Below are 22,597 nucleotides of genomic sequence, written 5' to 3' on the forward strand. Positions count from 1 at the left end.
GTCCTTAGATGTGCAGATCTCTCTTCTTTCCTTGCTGAGCCACAAAACCTGTCTGATTGTGTAACATAGCATTTATTTAATGCTCAACTTGCAAACAGAATGTTTAATCATAATAGAAAGGAAACAAGGAGTGGCAAAGATTTGCCAGCAATATTATCAAAATTTTGAAAGCCGTGGCAAGTAACTTTTACATATGCCTACAGTGACTTTATTTCACTGCCTGATTGTTGTCTGAGATGTGAGCATTGGGCACTCGGGTATATAAATCTCATTCATATTGGAACCATTTAAGCCTTGCTGTGCAGCAATGTTGACCACACTTATCTTCCATCAATCAGTGTACACAGCAAGGAAACATTGAATTCTGCTTAAGTAAATCTTAAGTTGTCAGACAAGGTTCACTAGGAAAAAGGTTTACTTAGAAATCCGGCAGCATGTTTCAGTTTGGTATTAGTCTCTAAACCTATGTACAGATGTCAAAATCATGTCGCTAGAAACAGTCTTTGATCCTGATCATTTCCAGTTACAGTAGAATGAATGTTGTACACACAGTATAGAGGGATAGGGAGGAGATTGAGCAACCTTCTGCATCCTGCTTCATAGAAAATATTTGCAGTTGTTCCTAATTTATTATTTATTGATCCACCTGGGCTAAATGACACTTAAGCTGTGTGCACACTTGCAATAATTATTGTTGGAAACGAACGACTAATGACCAATCGTCCGATAATCATTAACAAAAAAAGTGCACAACGACGCCGATGAACGAGGAATGTCGCTGGAAACGATCGGCGGATCTGATTGAGCGACGATCGTTCATGATCTGTTGTGTGTACGATCGTTCAATGATTGTGGATTGTTCTGCAGTACACTTTCTCCTTTACATGTCATTTCTTGCATCGTTCAAACGATCGTATCTAGCGTGTGTACATTGTTGGTGGATTATATTTAAACAATCGTATCGTTACAGCATGTACAGAATTGTGCACAATACGATCGTTCAAAATAATCGTGCATAATCGTTAGTCATTCGTTTTTTTAACGATAATTATTGCAGATGTGTACTTAGCTGTACACACACTAAATTTTCACCCAAAAGGCATTCATGATCGTTCGATTCCAGACAATTCTTTAATGTAAGTATGTAGCCTTACTGATGGAATTTGGAGTGCAAGGTGATAAGTAGAAGGGCTATGGTTTCTTTAAGAATTGCCTGCTAAAAACTGCTCCTTAATTTCCTGTTAGTATGGGAAAGCATTTTGTTCTTCTGCCTATGCTAGAAACCCACTTCGTTCCTAATTTTTTGGAGCTGAATTCTGGGTAGGTAAATAAGTTACATAATATTGCAACTCTGATTAAATAAAAAAAAACAATAAATGTATTTGTTGAAAGAGGTGCTAGCATCTGTGTTTGGCTTGGTATTAGTGTATTGCAGGCCCTTGTATGCACAGGGAGCTAGGCATGTTATAGTGCAAGGAGTTTTCTTATATGATGAGTGAGAGATGAACTACGCAGAATGCTGCTTTTCCTTTCACCGTCCAGGCACAGGGTGACATTAGGGGACTGTGTCAGGGAAAAATCAGGCCTCCAGCTGTGCAAAAGAGCTGTGCACATCTCTGGACTGAATGGATAGAAATGTAAATCCTTTGGCCTTGCAAACCTTCTACAATTCATCCATCTACAATGTTTTCATCAGTTTGCCTGGCATTCAGCTTTAAAACCTTAAGTTTTTTATTCTGCCTGTATCCTTGCCAGGGAAAATTTTCGAACCTACTGTATGCTAACTGGTACAGGAAGTAAGAGAAATCTTTCCAAAAGAAACAATTAAAGCATTGATTTTATTAGAATGTGGAAAAGATACAACATTATGAGTATGAAAGTTCTCGTTGAGAACTGGCTTTGAAAATGTGCTGGTCTACATGTAAAACAGGCGATAAAGCACTTCAGTAGCAGCATTTACAAAGGCTCCATTGAGGAGGGAGGTGGCATGCAAACCGGCTGCCTCTGCCATTGTTGGCACAGATATTTTTCCTGTTGACTTTTGATTCTTTGCTTTATTATTATGTATAATATAGAGTCAACATATTATGCAGCCTTTACAGAACCCATAGTCATGTCTCTAACTGTCCCCTACAATCAGATCCAATGGGCCTACATTTGTTCCAGGGCAGCTCACCTAACAGTGTATTTTTGGGATGTGGTGAGGGGTCATTGGACAGGTGGCTATAAAATGGTAGGCAAGAGTGTCTGTCTATAAAGCCAAATCCTCATTGGATAAAAAAGAGCACAAGCTGTTCCTGTCTGCAGAATGATGTAGCTGTGATAATTAATTGAACAAAATGTTTCCCGATAAAGCCACATTAAAAATCACCCACATTAGCTGCTGACTTGGAATCTAGCAATTTAGTGTGAATTCTACCACCAGGTCCAATTCTGGCTTTTTCATAAAGCCAGCTTGAGCACAGAACTACTTTTTTATGTAATTTGTAGCATAGTGAGAAGTGTAAAGCTGGATTTGAAGGTGATTTAAGGTGTTTTCCTCGCTTTTATCTGGAAAAAGGGGATAAAGGGCCCGGATAACACTGCAAGTGGTGCTGCATATTTGCTGCTTTTATTAGAGATCCAAGCCTGGAAAGAATGTGGGGTCAGACACTGAATCCCTCTTCCAGGCCAGGAACAGGGTAACCAGGAAGCACTTGGCTGATAATAATAAAAGGCAGTGTGTGACTAGGGGGAAGAGGGGCCTGAAGTCAGGTGGCAGCAAGAAAGGCTGGTTGAGGCCTGTAAGAATGGAGGCTTTGGGAAGCATGTACGATTGGAGCACCCAGGAGGTCTCCCACAGGTCTGCTGGACCAATTGCTCCGAACAGAGTGTCAGAGAAAAACATAATAGTAAAGGGAAGGATAGAAAAGACAGGCTGTTATAAGTAGAACATATATGTTAAAAATGTATCCTATCCTAATCCTATACTTAACAAAGTCCCACTGCGCTAGACCTATCCATCACAGTTTCACTATGCTAGGGTTGCATCATAGTTTTAAAAACAAATGTCTCGTAATGTCAGCATTATCTCTAAATCCAACACGTTTCGCCCTACTGGGCTTCCTCAGGGGATTGCGAGACTTGGTGCTGATGGATGGAATATTGGATGGAAATGGTTTATCTTGAATATAGGGTATTATTATTGCTGGATGTAGAATATGGTTGAGGGGTTCCTGGTACATACAGTTGGATAAGTATGTTGACGTCTTTCAATTAATACTATTTAATACACTCCAATTGAGAATTACAAAATTATCATTCAATCTACAGCACTTTTCGTTTAACGGACATTGAACCTGTTATTTATTCTTCAATTTGTGTATATGGTTTGATGTATTCCACATAAATTATGTCGCCTTATGGGTTTAATGACGTTCTTAGTTGAGTATAAGAGAGAGTCGGCCGCAGCCGTCCAGAAGTCAGAGAAAGACTGTTATGACACTGATCTCCTACGAGGGAAAACACGGATAATTACTTTCATGTTTCGCATGAATAAAAGTGGGCACAGTGCTCTTAAAAATCTGCAGTCAAGTATACTTCTATGTCAGGAGAGGGTTTGATGCTAATCACTCACAAACATAAAAAATGTATATATATAAACAGCTACTGTGCAAAAAAAAAACAATATGGTTCTCTGAACATGCAGCTTATCATCTTCTTTTCAGATTTGCTCACAAGAACAAATTTGCCCTTTAAGATGTGTAAAATTTATATGCTGCCCCTGGAAAGCGATATAATATTAGTATTCATGCTGTAAGTCATCACTATGGTAAAATAGTCAAAATTGTCATCCTGGCTTTTTCTGCTCTGTAACAGCCACATTATTTGTGTTAAATTAGCCATGCTGAGTTGATAAAGGGAGAATGATGGAAGATGGCATAAAACACAGTTCTCAGCTATGTAAAGTTCATTCTGAACTGCTGGGTCCCTCCTACTCTATCCACTGATGTTAAGTAACTTCACAAGCGCACAGCCTGTGTTTAACCGATACGTTTCTTTTTATACACAGGTATTATACGGGTCGTGGTGATTCTGCTAACGCTTCTGTCAACGTGGTATTTTGCAGAAACAATTTTTGCCACAAAATGGGAAGGAAAGAGTTTACAAAGTATATTCGGTAAGCTGCAAATTTTAAATGTGTCAGGTCTTATTTATCAATCCTTTTCCACCACCAGAAGATTATGGGAGAATAAAAGAAAACTGTTCATGAAGAGATGTTCATTCTTCGACCAGTTTGACAGTTGTGGCTGGATTCTTAAGATGGAACAAAAAAAAAGTCAAGTTTCAACTTCTATTGGCTTAGATATTGAATGAGATTTTGTATTGACTGCTGTAGGTTATTGCATTTTACCTTAATATAGTGTTTGTCAATTAAAAATACTTGTTGATCTGCAATATGCTCTTTATTTCCCATTGTGAGCAAACACCACACTACATTTATGAGTGATGTCTCCCTAGTTTACTTTTTTAAAACGTTTCTTGCATTTTCATCTCCATAGGCATAATTAGACTTGGAGTTCTAAAATAAGGAATGGGGAGCTAAATAGACAGTTTGTGATAACACAGGTAATATAGAGGTAGTGGACCCTTTGTTTCTTCTAGTGAATGTGGATCCAGGGGCAGAATGTACGAAACCACCTGGTGATCACCGGAGCACATTATAAAAGGATTGCTGCAAACAGCTTCCACATTGCAGCCCCTGGTCTGGATTTATACTTTTCTCTCCCCTAGGTCAGGATCTTGTGATCCCTGCCTGGCAGAATAAGATACAAAACTAAGGCTATCATACAGGGCATAGGAGGAGTTAGCCACAAGTGTCCCCCACTTACACCTATAATTTTGCAGCCTTCAAGTACTTGTGGAATGACAACAGCTGCCCCAAATGAAGCATAGTAGGCTGGTAGCAAAGCTTTAAGGGAAACAGGTAGAGGCCCTAAACTGAAGGCAATATAGGAACATAGATTATAGAAACAACAGCCTGGAACAGATATTCTACGAGTTATTTGCTTAGGTGACTCCCAAGGGCACTGAGTAGGTTTCAAACGCTTTCACACACATAATTTTGGGAACATCTGAAAATGTAGACAACAAAAGGTTTGGGTGTTGGAATAATCCTCAAGTAGTTGCACAGATGAACAGGAATCAAACATATGATCCTGCAGAGGTTCAACTGCAACCCATAGTGACACCGGTTGGTGCTGGCGACAGCCAGAGTGTTGTTGACAAAGGACAGCGCTGAAAGATCATCAGATTCTCATTGCATTTATAAACTAAAATTCAACTAAAATATATCAATGCTTTATTTAAATAGACCAAGGGGTAGCAAGTATCAGACATTCATAAATACAATATACATAAACTTTAATCCACAGTAACAGTCTCAGGAACTCTGAAGCAAGAACCCTGAATTAACAGTATTAACATTAATTGTAACCCTACAGTTCCTGCAAAGGTTGCCATGGGTTCCTTGAGCTGTAGTTGATTAACATCCCATTTCAAGGTGCCTACATAGTTCCTGGGCCAGTGCCAACTTGGCTGAGCCAGCTGCAGGACACCAGTGATAGTCTTGAAGGGTGGCATTATGATCATCATTTTTAAGGGGAACACTCGTCCTACTATTTATCAATGAAAGAGCCAATCTTCCAACTGATCATCAATGATCTGGTTTTAGAACCAAGATATAAAAATTATTGTAAGGGCTCATTTGTGGTAAATGGGTTCACAAGGGATGCCATAGACCATTTTATAACTAATAGTAAATCATGTACCACTTTAAAGTAAATGTTGCAGCAACTGAACAGGGAGTATTGTAGCGTTAAGGAACTAGTGATGAATTACAAACTTATACCACTAGCTAATTAACACCTTATTCCTACTCTTTTCTTATAGATAAGCGGGCTGATGTTGCTGAAAGTAAGTACACTTTTATTATACTTTGCAATCCTCATTACTACCTCATGGCATTGATGATTTAAACCTCTTTAAATGCTGCTAAGCCTAAAAAATCTCTTTCTCTGTACTGAAGTGATAACACACACTAACTGACATGTTCTAAGATGTCCCTTTACATTTCCATTTGCTATTCAGCTAAACTGCAGCTAATAATTTCTATTATTAGACTGACATAAAGCAATTAAGGGTACCCACAAACCCCAAATAACTTAGTTAAAGTAAGCCATTCAAACTAATTCTGAAATAAAGCTATAAATTCTTTTGATTAGTCCGTACACCTCTTTGATTAAATTTCTCTCTATTACTGACTTGTGTATGAAAAATGATTACAGAAAATGTATGTTACAAAATGTAGATCTATGCATACCGTATTCATCACTTGAGAAAATGCATATTAAAGGCACATTGTTTTTTTAAACATTGACTGAGCTGCACACTACATTTCTAGCCCATATTCATTAAATATGTTATTTTTATCAAGGGTGTTGCAATAGCCATAGCAAACCATACAGATACTTTGGTACCTGGATGACCATGGGGTGTAGAGCTGTGTGGCCACTAAGTGGATAGGGAGGCAGGAATCAAACATAATAAATTATGTGAATGTAGGAATGAATGGGTATGTAGATAGGAGCCAGTTTCTAGCCTGTTTCACCTGGCTTTCACACTAGAGAAGGGAAGTTACCATTTTTCCAGTAAGTGTCCCAGGAACACAAAGTATCCAAAAATCTTATGTTCAGTTACAGTGTAGGTGTAAGGCCCTGGTCCAGGACTCACTAGGCACCAGTCCTCCAATCTAACGCCGCACTCTTCACCTAAAGCAAGCTAGTTGCATTTTCCAGCACGCGGTTGCCCCCCAGGAATTATTGCTCAAGGGATGGTGTCTGGGGGAGAACTAACAGGAGCCCGCAGATAAAGCTGTACCAAGATTCCAACAGAGACAAGTCCAGAATACAGAGCAGAGGTCATACACATGTAATCCATCCACCAGACAAGGTACACAAGGATAAGACACAGTCAGAGTCAGGGTCACAGGCAACAGTTTGGTCCAGGCAGCATAAACTCTCAGGGTCAGTGACAGTAAATCAGAGGAATACACATTAACAGCAGGTCAGCCTAGCTCTACGCTACAACAGGCAATGGTGACTTGGAGCAATAAAATCCCAGCAGCCAATGGCAGCGCAAAATAGCCAGGAACTAATCTGCCCCTAAAATCTCCTTCATCTCCGTCAAGAGTATGCGCTGGGGATGCCGATAAAATACATCAAGCTGCACGGCTAAAGGGAGGCAGGAGCTGCTGCTATTTCTTTGTTTTCTTGCTGCTGCAAGTGACATTGCTGGACAAAATAGCTGGTGTGGGATACTGCAGTGGCGCACAACATGGAATCGTCAGCCCAAAAAGCTTTTCCTGACAGTAGGAGAGTCTTCTAGTAAGATTTGGAAACCCCATTATTTTCAGGATCTCACAGGAAGGATTGGAATGTCAACCTGCACAAGCGTGCTGTATGTTCTAAGTAAATACGATTTACTTCCCTGCAGGTCCAAAAAAAGCACACAAAAAATGCGGGAATGAAAAGGATTGTCCAGTTGATTACTTTACCTTTAAAATCATAAGTGGAGCAGCCAACGTGGTCGGCCCTACAATCTGTTTGGAAGACAAAATGTAAGTGTAATTTCTATATATTGGCTTCTCTTTGTTAGAGGCAGTGTGCTTTATAAACCGATTAAAATATCACAAAGTAACCTGTGTATAGTGTTTGAACTTTGCCTCTCCCAGACATAGACATGGGTTTAAGTGCTGAATTCTTTTACTGTGGGATCTTGCTGTCTCTTATTATCTGCTAGTCATGACCACAGCAGCATAGTTATCTAAATATAATCTGCTCACAAAGGATACAAAACACAACAAAACCTTTAATCTTAGTCTGGATATTCAGAAAGAGATTTATGGTGGTATTTTAACTATATGAGGGTTTAATGAAAGAGGTAATATATGACAATCTAGGGTACATGGGTAGCTATAGACGTTAGATGGTCATTGTCCAGTGGGATGTATAGTATGGTATCATTGATTGTCACTGACATCTTGGTGTATGTTGAAATTGATGCAGGAATTAATGGTTTTAGTTGATATTGGAGGTTTGTATGGATACATAAAAAAGTTAAACATTAGAGTTAGGTGTGTGGTATGGATTTGGATTACTATTGGGGGCAATAAAAACTTTATGTAGTCATGGAGTAGGGTCCCTCCAGTCTAGCGTTTCTCAACCAGGGTTCCATGGAACCTTAAGTTTTCTCCAGAGGTTGCTAGGGGTTCCTTGAGCAATTTGTGCCTCTCAGGTCAGATTAAGTGATACCAATGATCTTTTTGTCTGTCTGCAAGCCTGACATTCCGCCCATTGGCCAGGAATGTCCAATGAGGAAATCTTATTTGTCACCATGTTAATATACTCTGTGCCGTAGATATAGTATTTGTAGCAGGGGTTGCTTGAAGACCTAAAACATTTTTCAGGGGCTCCCCAATGTTAAAAAGGTTGAGAAAGTCTGCTATAGTCTCTCTTGTTTGAGAGATTTTTAATCTTTACCCCACCAGCAGTTGGCACTCTTCTATGCTGTTTAATGCTCACATGATGTGGCAGGTTCCTACCTACCTTGCAATGCAGAACTGATTATCCTTTATTGTACCTGATGGCCTCAGAAAGCTTTGACAAAATAAGCTGTGAACTGAGAGAAGAAAGCTTTCCGGAGCAAAGATTTACGGAAATATAAAAAAAAAAAATTCTGCCCTCTGTATGCATTATAGGTGACCCAGCTTAGGTGCACTTAATAGCAGATCACAGTTGGGTCCAGGGTTCGGTTCTGTTGGTGGACTACCCACCACCTGTGCACATGTCCAACATTGTAGCTGCCAGATTGAACGCCCTGGGTTTCCAATTGGTCCACCATCCCCCTACTCACCTAACCTGGCCCCTTCGGACTATTATCTGTTCCCAAATTTGAAGAAACACCTGAAGGGGCAACGTTTTGAGGACATTTCTGACGTCTAAGATGCTGCTGAGAGCTGGTTTGCTGCCCAACCAAAGGACTTTTATTTGAACGGTCTAGAAAAGCTGCAACTACGCTGTACCAAGTGCATCAGTCTCAGGGGGAAATATGTTGAATAAATGTGTTATTTCATAACTCTGGCTCTCTTCTTTCTGGGCAAAGCCAGGAACTTCTCAGCAGCCCCTTGTAATATGATCTTGTGTGTCCAGGGTTGTAGAGGATATTGCACTGTGCATACAGCAATTAGACGTAATCTCTGTGTGGTGGATTTGCCTACAATGTGTACATATACTTCAAGCAGTAAATGGATCCGTGTTCTCAGTCGTATTCCTACAGTAGGTCATTTCATCTACAATATGTCATCCGTGTATTTGCCTATTGTTTTATAGAGGTTTTGTAACTTGTCAGGTTTTGAATAGGAGTGGTTGAGAATGCACACAACGCTGCAAGTCTGAAAGGGATCTTTTCGTCATTTGGCACAATCTCTGTTGCAGACACTATACACAATCACACAACATCACACATATGACAATAAGATTGTAATAATAATAATAATAATATTAATAACAATAAACCTTTAAATTCTGGGTATACTCTCTATTGCCACCTTGTGGGCTCTATCTGGTACTGCATGTCCTATTTACCACAATTAACTTGGCCATTCTTTATATCCAAATAACAAGTAAATTTATATAAATAATATTTCAACATATAATATTTAAAGCTAATTTATACTTGAATTAAACTTAAATTTACTAATTTAATTTATTTTTGTCATTTATTTCAAGCCTCTACAGGCGAACTTAAACATACGGGCCATTTTGACATGTACTCTGGTGGTAAGTTCTTATTTCTTGTTTATTTACATTTTATTTACATGCTAGGTGAAGGCTGAGCGTTTTTTGTCCCTGATTAGCGTATATAAATGTTTTGCCTTCTGTATTTTGTTCAATAATATGAACAAGTTGTTGTAATGTGAATGTTGCACAAAACTTTCAATTGGAAAATGTACCATGTGTTTTGTCATTTAAGATATCAAGGAAGTTAAGGCGTTCTTGGAAAAGATGACAGATGGCACGTTGATGCTTTTGGCATCTTATGATGATCCGGCCACAAAGTGAGTAAATTAAGTGCTGTATATACTCCAATCACATATTCTTGCCTAAAACTGCAGTCAAGGTATTTTCTCTGTACATCGTTACTGTCTCAATTCAACATTGATTGGAAGTACAGCAATTCTATTCCTTCTATTCCTAAAATTGTCACCTTGCCCCTTATTCAAAGTGAACCTGTTAACGTGTAGAAAGTATCATTCTCTAAGTGTAGACTCCTTGTGACATCTGCCCAGGCTGTGCACACGGGACACAGACTTATGGCCAAGTTGACATAGTGTCCCATCCCCTTGTAAGCTCTATCTTGCTCTATCCTCCAACTGTCAAATGACAAACATTCACTGAAAGATTCCCATGTGAAGAATCTTCCTGCTCAATGTATATTAGTGTGATACTTACCCACATCCTAGATTGCAAGCTCTTCCAGGCAGGATCTTCTCCTCCGGTGTCACTGTCTGTATCTGTCTGTCATTGGCAATCCATATTATAAAGGTAATATATTGTTGCTATAAAAATGATTAATATTAATAATAATAATATTGGCAGTAATTGATTCTCCACCAGGAATTTCTTCAGTCAGTGTCCAATTCATAGCTTGATGTATGGACCCCTTAAGACATTACTAAGGCTTTATTTTAGCTGTTGGTGAATAACAAACATATTTTAGATATTCTTATGAGATTACCGTATTTTTCGGACCATAAGACGCACTGGACCATAAGACGCACCAGTTTTTAGAGAAGGGAAATGAAGAAAAAAATATTCTGAAACAAATAGTGTCCTAAAATATTTTATGTGCATTAAAAACCAACAGCAAAGTCATCTGACAGGCAAACTTTTATTATATTTTAGGGAAAGTTCAGGTAACTGAACATGTTCTATGGTACATCAGTGAAATATGAGCTGCAAATGTAAAGATTTATGAAAGTGTTTGCTAGATAGATGTGCACAAATAGGGCACAACCAGTGACATTTATAATAAATGCTTCTCAACAATTCTTCCTTGTTCAGGACCATTCATGCCAAAATTCCTGCTGCTCCTTGTTAATGATTCTCAGAAAAAAAAAAACATTTTACTGTTAGAACACAACATATGGCAGTCTTCAGATTTGATATTATGTTTACTAAGCATATTATGTGGCATGTCATTTACATCTCAAGAAACTTTCCTAAACTTCCATCTGGCTGCACACAACAGGAGTAATGTGAATGGCGACAAGGCAGCTGGTATTTTTTGGGTAATGACCTGTCTCCACCCCCCTTTCATACCTTTTTGTCTTAGCTGATGTGACACTTTTGGGTTTTATTTTACAGTTCCATATTAGAGTTCCAGTGCCATTGCTCAGCCTTATTCACCTACTAATATAATAAAGTTTCTCCTTATCACAGTACAAAGTGGAATGCCATCCAGGACAACTCTATCCAGGTCTATGACCCAGTTGGGGACATTTCTCTTACTTTCCTGACGTTCTGATGACCTGTGACAGCAGGACATAAAATGAGAAATCGTTGTCACATGAATAGGAAGTAAACCGGTAGTATTAGCTGATCAAAGGTTCTGAGTTTTCCAGTTCTTTTAGGAAAAAGCTTGCAGTCCGTGTCTCCAATGAAAATATTTCAAGTTAGACGCACACTGATACGGTGATCCCTCTGCTTTTCCCTCCATACATGTTCATTGTAAAACCAACAAAACACTGTGCAAAGCCATAGAGCTTGGCTCCTTCTGGTGTCTTGTCAAGTCATAGGGGCACTTGTAAAAAAAAAAATGAAAATTTACATTTCTAAAGCTCAGAAATGTGCTTTAATATTGGGACACTAAAATGTAGCAAATTATAGATGTAAAATGTAAAAAAAAAGCATTCTGCAGTCTCCTGTGTTACCCACCTGGCTGTACTGTGTGGCAGGCTGTGTAAAGCACAGGAATAGACAGACAGGAATACAAATTTGGTTGGAAAAAGTGTGTCTTGGGTTTTATTGTTTTTATGTCCCCGCTGGAGAGATTCCCCCAAACACATTTGTGATAGGTTGGCAACGGGTCAGAACATTTTCATTAAACACAGAACCAGAAATGTTTCAGGGGTCAAATACCTCCCCTTTCATCAGAGCTTGAATATTGCAATGCAATGGTCTCATAGCTGGTGTACATTGATCCAAATGGGTTCAGGTTAATATTAGGATCTACATCAGTGTATCAGCAAACTTCATTGGGCCTGATTTATTAAAGCTCTTCATGGCTAGAGAGGATGTCACCAGTGAAGCTGGGGGATTAACTTCCCTGGAGGTATTCCCGAGTGAGGTGGCATTGTAAAGGGCTTACCAGATCCCCACAAGCCAGCAGCGTCCTCCAATGATGCCCGCCCGGCATCTGTGTTCCTTGGCCTCGCGTCCCCAACCTGGCAGGAAAACTAAAACAATGTATTGCTTTGATATTCAAAATTACTGACCTAATCAGACCATGAGGAAGGTTAAGCAAACTTGAAAAGTATTTGGTACAGGATTGGAAACATTTGCTAACAAATAGCAAATGACTTTTAGGAAATCCATTCTAGGTTTGCTAGATAAACTAGGTCCATTGCTTTTATCATGTCCTGATGAAGGAGGAAGTGTTTGAGCTCTGAAACGCGTTGGAAGGGTGTGTTTAATAGAAAACAAAATAAGGTTGTTTACAGATTTATTTTTTATTCTCTTTTTTCTGGGACCCCCTGGTGGGCCGACTTTGTGGTATAAGCAACCTCACCAATGCAAAGGATCATTCAAGGAGTTTCCCTTGATATTAAACATTGAAAATGATCTAATGATGAGTGGCCAAATGTATTTGGTTAAACTGACAAAAGTTTATAGCTAAGGTAGGAAATGCTAAAAAAACCACTAACTTTTTGGTATGTGTCTCTTTAAAGAAAGAGAAGACTCAACAGAAACTCAACAACACCCAACAACAGAAAGTGAGAGAAATTTGTGCCCATTGTAGGATTTCCTTGCAATTTCAGTCTTCAAAATGGCCAGTAGTGTCCTTGTGTTAGAAGTTATGAGCTATGTGCATTTCTTGCAGATAAAGGGAACTGATTTATTAAAGTTCTCCAAAGCTGGAGAAGATACAATTTTATTTGTAAAGCTGAGTGATCCAGCAAACCTGGAATACATCTGGTCCAGGATTGAAAACATTTGCTTTTAAAGAACAAATGACTTTTAAGACATCCAGCTGGGGAGCTTTAATAAAGGTATAAATATGGCCCTCTGTTATGGTTCGCAGAAATGTATTGATCTTTTCATTTTGTTCACATATAATTTATTACATATTGTTCCTATCTATATTTCAAGATCTGTGACATATAGTACTAATAACTTAACCCTTAAATCTTTTTGTCTCTTTCAGCCTAATGAGCAGTGTTAAAAACAATATTGGAAGAGGACTAAACATGGCGCTAGTCAATGGTAAAAATAAAATGCAGACTCTGACAAATTTTGTTTATTTATATCAGTGTCTTTTGTATTCTTATATATGTTATTTTAATATTTTAATGACTTTTAAATATATACATATATATATATATATATATATATATATATACCAAATTTTCCGGCGTATAAGACAACTTTTTAACACCGAAAAATCTGTGCCAAAGTCGGGGGTCGTCTTATACGCCGGGTACTTACCAATCCACTGAACGGGGAGAAGATCCGAGCTCGGGTTAGCGAGAGTCAGCCGTCAGAGAGCTTCGATGAAACTCTGTGGGCTGTGATTTACAAATCAGCCACTAGGTGGAGCTGTGTGACTACTTTACATAGAAGGGTAGACAATTCTATTATTTAAAGTAAAAATTTTCTTTGTTACTGTTTTTTTTAAGTGCAACAAACTCTATATTTTAACTGGAAAAGCTGGGGGTCGTCTTATACGCCGGAAAATACGGTGTATGTATATATATATATATATATATATATATAAATAATTTGAATGAGGTATACTATAAAATTTGAAGCCTGAAAGGGATCTTTTAGTCATTTGGCACAATCTCTGTTGCAGACACTATACACAATCACACAACATCACACATATGACAATAAGATTGTAATAATAATAATAATAATAAACCTTTAAATTCTGGGTACACTCTCTATTGCCACCTTGTGGTCTCTATCTGGTACTGCATGTCCTATTTACCACAATTACCTTGGCCATTCTTTATATTTAGGTAACAAGTAAATTTATATAAATAATAATTCAACATATAATATTTAAAGCTAATTTATACTTAAATTAAACTTAAATTTACTAATTTATTTATTTTTGTCATTTATTTCAAGCCTCTACAGGCGAACTTAAACATACGGGCCATTTTGACATGTACTCTGGTGGTAAGTTCTTATTTCTTGTTTATTTACATTATGCTAGGAGAAGGCTGAGCGTTTTTTGTCCCTGATTAGCGTATAAAACTGTATTTTGTTCAATAATAAGAACAAGTTGTTGTAATGTGAATGTTGCACAAAACATTCAATTGGAAACTGTACCATGTGTTTTGTCATTTCTTTAAGATATCAAGGAAGTTAAGGCGTTCTTGGAAAAGATGACAGATGGCACGTTGATGCTTTTGGCATCTTATGATGATCCAGCCACAAAGTGAGTAAAAAAGTGCTGTATATACCCCAATCACATGTTCTTGCCTAAAACTGCAGTCAAGTTATTTTCTCTGTACATCGTTACTGTCTCAATTCAACATTGATTGGAAGTACAGCAATTTCTATTCCTAAAATTGGCACCTTGCCCCTTATTCAAAGTGAACCTGTTAACGTGTAGAAAGTATCATTCTCTAAGTGTAGACTCCTTGTGACATCTGCCCAGGCTGTGCACACGGGACACAGACTTATGGCCAAGTTGACATAGTGTCCCATCCCCTTGTAAGCTGTATCTTGCTCTATCTTCCAACTGTCAAATGACAAACATTCACTGAAAGATTCCCATGTGAAGAATCTTACTGCTCAATGTATATTAGTGGATACTTACCCACATCTTAGATTGTAAGCTCTTCCAGGCAGGGTCCTCTCCTCTTCCTCTATCACTGTCTGTATCTGTCTTTGCATCCCCTATTTAATGTACAGCACTGCATAATAAAATGGCACTATATAAACCCTGTTTATAATTAATTATAATATTATTATTATTATTATTATTATTATTATTATTATTAGCAATAATTGATTCTCCACCAGGAATTTCTTCAGTCAGTGTCCAATTCATAGCTTGATGTATGGACCCCTTAAGACTTTACCAAGGCTTTATTTTAGCTGTTGGTAAATAACAAACATATTTTAGATATTCTTATGAGATTAAGTGATTTCATGTCAGATAGTTAAAAATACGAGCTTTTTTGCAAACAATATAATTTAGGAATCATCAATAATGTGTCCCACTATATACTTTAAAATAAACTGATTGTGTGTTTTTTTTGTTTTTTTGTTTTTAGAATGGATAACCCAACCAGGGATTTATTTACCAGCTATGGTAGTAGTTATGCAAAGAAAGTTGGTTTCCGAGACTCGTGGACATTTGTTGGAGGAAAAGGCTTAAAGCATAAAAGTCCATTTGAACAGGTAAATATGGATAGGACATACATTCTGCAGATTTTCCACCATAGGGGTCTGCACACCCCATAAATGACTCCAACTTTGTGTTTGTAGATAATAAACATACAACCCATTTTCATAGATAATTGCATACTATTTTCAAGCACAATACACTGTGCCGGGCACCCAAAGGTGCTTGCGATCACATGGGAACCAAGTGGTGTGCCTTATGCCTTTTGGCAATGCAATTCTGTGGCTTTGGAAGCCAATCACCAGGTCCCATTCTTGTCTATTCCATCCCATCTATTGTGGGACTAGGAGCTTACAATCTTCTTATATGGGACAAAGATCCAATTTTAGATCCAAGGGACAAAGATTCCAAGATTCCACAGTCACTGAGAGACCAGTCTTCACTAATAAATGTCATTATTCCCGCATGGTTCTCATTACAAAACCAAACCTGCTGGCTAAGCTGTCAAAGTGTCTGACACAGAAAGAGGCCCATTGACAAATGAGGCGACCAATCTGCGGGTAATACAATGTAGAACAGTCACAAAAAAAGCCCAAAAACTACAAATTATTTAAATGACCCATACAGACACTATATTCGGCATCTGTGCCATTAACGACCTTTGACGTGAAAAGGATGGGTGAAGAAAAACATGTCTCATATCACTTTCTCGCCTTGACAGTACATCAAGAACAATAAGGAGACAAACAAATATGATGGCTGGCCGGAGGTCCTGGAGATGGAAGGCTGCATTCCCCGCAAAATGGACTGAGAGAGTCATTTCTTTATTGTGTGACTTTTTCTACAAACACTCCCAGTGAAGATGCATTTACAATGTTTTCATAGGTTTTATATTTTAATGTATATATTTTATTTAATAAAGATGGGAAATGATTGAGGGAATGCTGTTTAGTTATACATTCTTCTCAGGTGACTTGCTACAAAGTTGCACAGTGCAGTCTTATTACTGAGAAGACTAGGGAAATGCTTCAGCTTGTCTGCAGCTGACAAATTACATTATTTCCTGGCATGGAGCTCAAGGATGTTTTGTATTTATTAATCAGTGTCATTAAAAATGTATACAGTTATTATTTATGGAGATATGTCAGGAATGTATTCATCCAGTGGGCCAATTCTAACATTCAATGCCCTCAAGGAAATTCACATTTGACCTCTGCCCCTCTGCATATTCTGCCCACATGAGCTGATTGGGGTACATATTTAGAAGATTTAGCAGCTGTCCATGTGCAGTAAACAAGAAAGGCTGCGTCTGAATTAATAAACCTTTCCAAGGCTGGAGAGGATACTTTCATCAGCAAACCTGGAATGGATTTCCTAACACCCCCTTAGCGTTCTAATTCTGTCCAAATTTCCATGCAAAAAGCGTTACAATTTTTTTGCATGAAAATTTATTTTTTGTTGTAGGCTATAATTCTTAGGTAAAAATCACCAAAATATGTCCAATAGTTAATCAATTTAGTAATAAACTTTAAAAAAAAATGTGTTGAAAAAAAAATGTATATATATATAGTTAAACATGTAAAACAACTGTACAGTAGCATATATATATATATATATATAGGACAGCGGCTGGGGAGGATACCGGAGAGACGGCCCGGGCACAGAGGCTACATTTGGACCATAAGACGCAGGGACTTTTTCCCCCCACTTCTGGGGGGGAAAAAGTGCGTCTTATGGTCCGAAAAATACGGTAAGTGATTTCATGTCAGATAGTTTAAAATACAAGCTCTTTTGCAAACAATATAATTTAGGAATCATCATTAAAATGTCCCACTATATAAACTGATTGTGTGTGTTTTTTTTTGTTTGTTTTTAGAATGGATAACCCAACCAGGGATTTATTTACCAGCTATGGTAGTAGTTATGCAAAGAAAGTTGGTTTCCGAGACTCTTGGACATTTGTTGGAGGAAAAGGCTTAAAGCATAAAAGTCCATTTGAACAGGTAAATATGGATAGAACATAAATTCTGCAGATTTTTCCAACAAAGGGGTCTGCACACCCTATAAATGACTCCAACTTTGTGCTTGTAGATAATAAACATACAACCCATTCCCATAGATAATTGCAAACTATTTTCAAGCACAATACACTGTGCCGGCACCCAAAGGTGCTTGCGATCACATGGGAACCAAGTGGTATGCCTTTTGGCAATGCAATTCTGCCAATCACCAGGTCCCATCATTGCCTATTCCATCCCATCTATTGCGGGACTAGGAGCTCACAATCTACTTATATGGGACAAAGATCCAATATTAGATTCAAGGGACAGAGATTCCAAGATCCCACTGTCATTGTGCCCGCATGGTTCTCATTACAAAACCAAACCTGCTGGCTAAGCTGTCAAAGTGTCTGACACAGAAAGAGGCCCATTGACAAATGAGGCGACCAAACTACGGGTAATACAATGTAGAACAGTCACAAAAAAAACCCAAAACGACAAATTATTTAAATGACCCATACGGACACTATATTCGGCATCTGTGCCATTAACGACCTGAAAAGGATAGGTGAAGTATAACATGTTTCATATCACTTTCTCTCCTTGACAGTACATCAAGAACAATAAGGAGACAAACAAATATGATGGCTGGCCGGAGGTCCTAGAGATGGAAGGCTGCATTCCCCGCAAAATTGACTGAGAGAGTAATTTGTTTATTGTGTGACTATTTCTACAAACACTCCCAGTGAAGATGCATTTACAATGTTTTCATATGTTTTATATTTTAATGTATATATTTTATTTAATAAAGATGGGAAATGATTGAGGGAATGCTGTCTAGTTATACATTCTTCTCAGGTGACTTGCTACAAAGTTGCACAGTGCAGTCTCATTACTGAGAAGACTAGGGCAATGCTTCCGATTGTCTGCAGCTGACAAATTACATTATTTCCTGGCATGGAGCTCTAAGATGTTTTTTTTATTAATCAGTGTCATTAAAAATGTGTGCAGTTATTATATATGGAGGTATGTCAGAAATGTATTCATCCAGTGGGCCAATTCTAACATTTAATGCCCTCAAGGAAATTTACATTTGACCACTTGCCCCTCTGTATATTCTGCCCACGTTAGCCGATTGGGGTACATATTTAGAAGATTTAGCAGCTGTCCATGTGCAGTAAACAAAAAAAAAGGTTGCGTCTGAAATATTACAGCTTTTCAAGGCTGGAGAGGATACATTTCATCAGTAAAGCTGGGTGAGACATCAAACCTGGAATGGATTTCCTAACCACTCCTTAGCGTTCTAATTCTGTTCAAATTTCCGTGCAAAAAGCGTTACAATTCTTTTGCATGAAAATTTATTTTTTATTGTAATAATTCATAATTCCATAATTCTTATGTAAAACTCACCAAAATATGTCCAAAATGTGTTTAAAAATTTTTTTTTTATATATAATTAAACATGTAAAACAAATGTACAGTAGCATATACACTATAAATATATTATATGAAGATTTCTTTGGATTGGACTCAATACAGCTATTTTGCATTCAATCCAATACAAAATTATTTGAATTTCCCGCTGATCCTCCCACGGACGTCACAAGGAAACCCCGCAGATCTCGCGTCTCTGCAGTTCACGGTTGGGGCTGGAAGATGATAGACGTGTCCCCAGGAATTGCGGGGACCAGCAGAACACTAGGGGACAGCGACAGAGCAATGTAGATGGGTTTTTTTTTCAGGTTAAAGCGACCCCAAGTGTGACTCGGGATTACCGCTTTTTGCACCTAAAATCCACCACGAGTCACGCTTGGGATTACCGCTAGGGAGGGTTAAAGTAATTTCCTATTAGCAACATCTTTCAATCCTGGATCAGATCCATTCCAGGTTTGCTGGATCACCCAGCTTTACTGATCAAAGTGTATCCTCTCCAGCCTTAGAGAGTTTTAATAAATGAGGCCCAATGTGTTAATGTTTAGGTTTACACCAGTTGTCTCCCCCTCTATTCATACCACCTATCTGTGAGTTGATTTGTTGGTTGAGTTTTCTTAATGAGATAGTATTTCCCGTATATTTGTTTATCCCTTTGAGCCTAAATTATTACCAGTGATAGTATATAAGAAAAAAACACAAATAAAAACTACTATTAGTGGTAAATTTATCATTGCTTTATCCCCAAGATACACACAACTTTCATGCAACAATTATTAGTATTTTTTTCAAAATTCATTATTTTTTATTTCATATTTATTACAGTGATTTTAGTTCATTTTATATCAAATACACTTACTTTTCATCAAGACCTACCTATTTAAACTTTCCTAATAATGATCCATTCATGTGATTACAGTACTATTTATTCTATTTATCACTCAATGAAAGCTGAATTCTTAAAATTAGGAAACATTCTTCTATTATTCAACTTATTTTATATTCACACTTCCCCCTGGTTTATAGGGGGTAAATGTGTGTTTTTTAAAATGCTTCTTATTTTTTCATGTTTATAAATGCTAAAAAGTATTTAATGTGCATTTTGCATTTTTATTATAATTATGGTGTAAAAAGAAAGAAACATCCTGCGCTCCCGGAGGTAACCAGCCCATGTAGAGTGATATACTCATAGCAAGGAATTGACAAGTATACCTAGCCCTTGCTATCCACCCGCAATTTAAATTCCAGTCCACATGTTGTTTAGCATCAAAAAGGGGTTTTCAAAGAATTGGGGGTACTAAAACAAAAGTTTTGATGCCCTAATAATGTTGGACAAGTGGTGGCAGAGGTGAGGATTATTTTCCACCTACCTAAACTACTATGGAATGCAAATAGGTGTTCTTTCCCTTTTTTGTGAACTGGTTAACTCCTTAAAACCTCTAACTAGTCAACTGGTTCATGCAGGTAAGAAAACATTACAAAAAAGCTCATGTTAAAGTATTAAACTTTCCAGGATCCAGGGAAGTTCCATGGTATCTAATGCCATATTGCCCTATCAGAAGGTCAGATCAAGAAGAAACATACCCTCAGCAGTTTTATGTACTCTTGGAGTCTGTGGATAGAGTTTCCTATGACACCATTACCTATATAAAATGTACATATATATGCAAAGTGGTGGAATAAAAGAATTAATACCTTCCCTCCTCTTTTTAAAATTTCTTCCATAGCAGCAGTAGAGTCATGCACCATCATAGTTATTGATTACAGCAGAAAGTTTGTTGTTCAGCTGATACATTTTATTAGGCTAAAGTTCTTATACATGCAAGCTTTCAGGATGGCTTAGATCCTTTCTGCAGCATTTATACAAATATGAATAGGTTCTGAAATCTTACATATTTTTATACAGATTTAATAGAAGACGCATGACTAGGGTAGCTCGGATTATCACCCCTTCTCACCCCAAACTCTTGACAAAGCTTTCCTTCTCCTCACAAATTTTTCCTTAAGCATTTCCCACTTAAAACATTTCTCACACATAACAATTTTTTCTGCACCCAACGTTTACTATCCTTAACCTCCCAGTTCTCTACACCCTCTTACTTACCAGCCATCCCTCCCCCCTCTCCTAAAAAACACAAATACCTGTTTGGGATTAAAATGGCTGGCAAGCACACGTTTATTTATTTAACAAACATAAAATTCTTTAATTAAACAATAAAATAACTATATTAAACAACATTCAATAAATAACCTACATTACCATAAGTAAACATTCAAATTATCATCACATTAACATAACATTAGCATAATAATACACCAATATTATTTCCAAATTTGCTTAACATATTAAAGTTTCTTTAACCAATTATAACTAAGTCTCATTATTTAAACCACTGTACCCTATTGCACTATATACAACAAACCAACTCCACTATTTACCACCAGGCTGCAGGTCTAGGAAGGATAAAGTCTGCTCCACCGAGTGTAATTAACCATTTGTACCACACTGGCCCCTAGCCGCCCAGCACCGCCTCAGGGGCCCCACCATAACACCATTAATGGGCACCCTACCACTGGATTGCCCTACCAAAATGACCAACAGGATTTTTACCCTTCTAAACCCCAACCACCCCAGCGCTCAGGCGGGATACCTCATGGTTGAGCACCCCTCCACACCCGAAATTCTCTCTGCACGCCATCCTGCAAACCTAAAAACAACAAGTCTGTGCCTATGGCATTAAGGTGTACCCTGTCTATGCGCAGAAACCTCCACGTTTCCTCCTCCAATTCTCTATGACGAATAACGATCCCCCTATGCCAGGCGACAAACCTGCCCACCTCCTTGTTCACTTTGATCCTTGCCTTATTGAGCTTCTCTACCAACATTGCTCCCCTCTAATTAGTTCTGGCCTCTATGTCTGACCAAACTATGATCACTCTTGGGAAGTCCTTAAATAATCAATTTTAACATCCCTGATCAGCTCTCACATGTATCGCTGACCTAAATCATTGCCTCCCGCATGTATTACCACCAAATCCGGGTGACAGTCCAATTCTGCAAATCTTCCGAGTTCTGGCACCACCCTGCTCCACAACATGCCACAAACTCCCAGCCAGGGCACTGTAGCCTCCTTCCTTGGTAAGCCTAGCTGTCAGCCTTTCCGGCTGGACCTATGCTCTTCTGGCACCCCACCATACATAGGAGGGACCCATTATCCAAACTAAGCAGTGATGCACTTCTGTAACAAAACAAACATTTTACCAACCAAACACAACTCCCTCTGCCCCTACATCAACACATTTTACCCACTGCGAACCCCCCCCCTCACTTTACAACAGATGAGGCTGAATATACAACTGGAACCGTCTAGATTCTCAGCAGGTGCCACAATCCGAAAGGAGTGGCACGAGTAACACCTCGGATCATTCCCTATACTCATTAAACATCGCCTAAACAAGACAAAATGGTCCCGTTTACCTGCAGC

At 38.2% G+C, this 22,597-nt stretch overlaps 1 protein-coding gene and 1 long non-coding RNA gene across 2 annotated transcripts in view; both read left to right on the plus strand.

Annotated features, from left to right (window-relative positions):
• FAM3D (FAM3 metabolism regulating signaling molecule D) overlaps nt 1-16,621 on the plus strand; it is a 42,372-nt gene extending 25,751 nt beyond the window's left edge. The window contains exons 3-10 of the mRNA XM_072420860.1: nt 4,052-4,159; nt 5,932-5,955; nt 7,534-7,657; nt 13,525-13,583; nt 14,454-14,504; nt 14,682-14,766; nt 15,611-15,737; nt 16,403-16,621. Coding sequence (XP_072276961.1) covers nt 4,052-4,159; nt 5,932-5,955; nt 7,534-7,657; nt 13,525-13,583; nt 14,454-14,504; nt 14,682-14,766; nt 15,611-15,737; nt 16,403-16,492 — 668 coding nt within the window. The 3' untranslated portion in view covers nt 16,493-16,621. The remainder of the gene's footprint in view (nt 1-4,051; nt 4,160-5,931; nt 5,956-7,533; nt 7,658-13,524; nt 13,584-14,453; nt 14,505-14,681; nt 14,767-15,610; nt 15,738-16,402) is intronic.
• Nucleotides 16,622-17,307: 686 nt separating this feature from the next.
• Nucleotides 17,308-18,512, plus strand: LOC140337232 (uncharacterized). The gene is made up of 2 exons (XR_011922006.1): nt 17,308-17,684; nt 18,292-18,512. It is a non-coding gene; the product is annotated as an uncharacterized lncRNA (long non-coding RNA).
• The last annotated feature ends 4,085 nt before the right edge of the window (nt 18,513-22,597 follow it).

The sequence above is a fragment of the Pyxicephalus adspersus genome, chromosome 8 (assembly GCF_032062135.1).
Source record: "Pyxicephalus adspersus chromosome 8, UCB_Pads_2.0, whole genome shotgun sequence".
Lineage (NCBI taxonomy): Eukaryota > Metazoa > Chordata > Amphibia > Anura > Pyxicephalidae > Pyxicephalus > Pyxicephalus adspersus.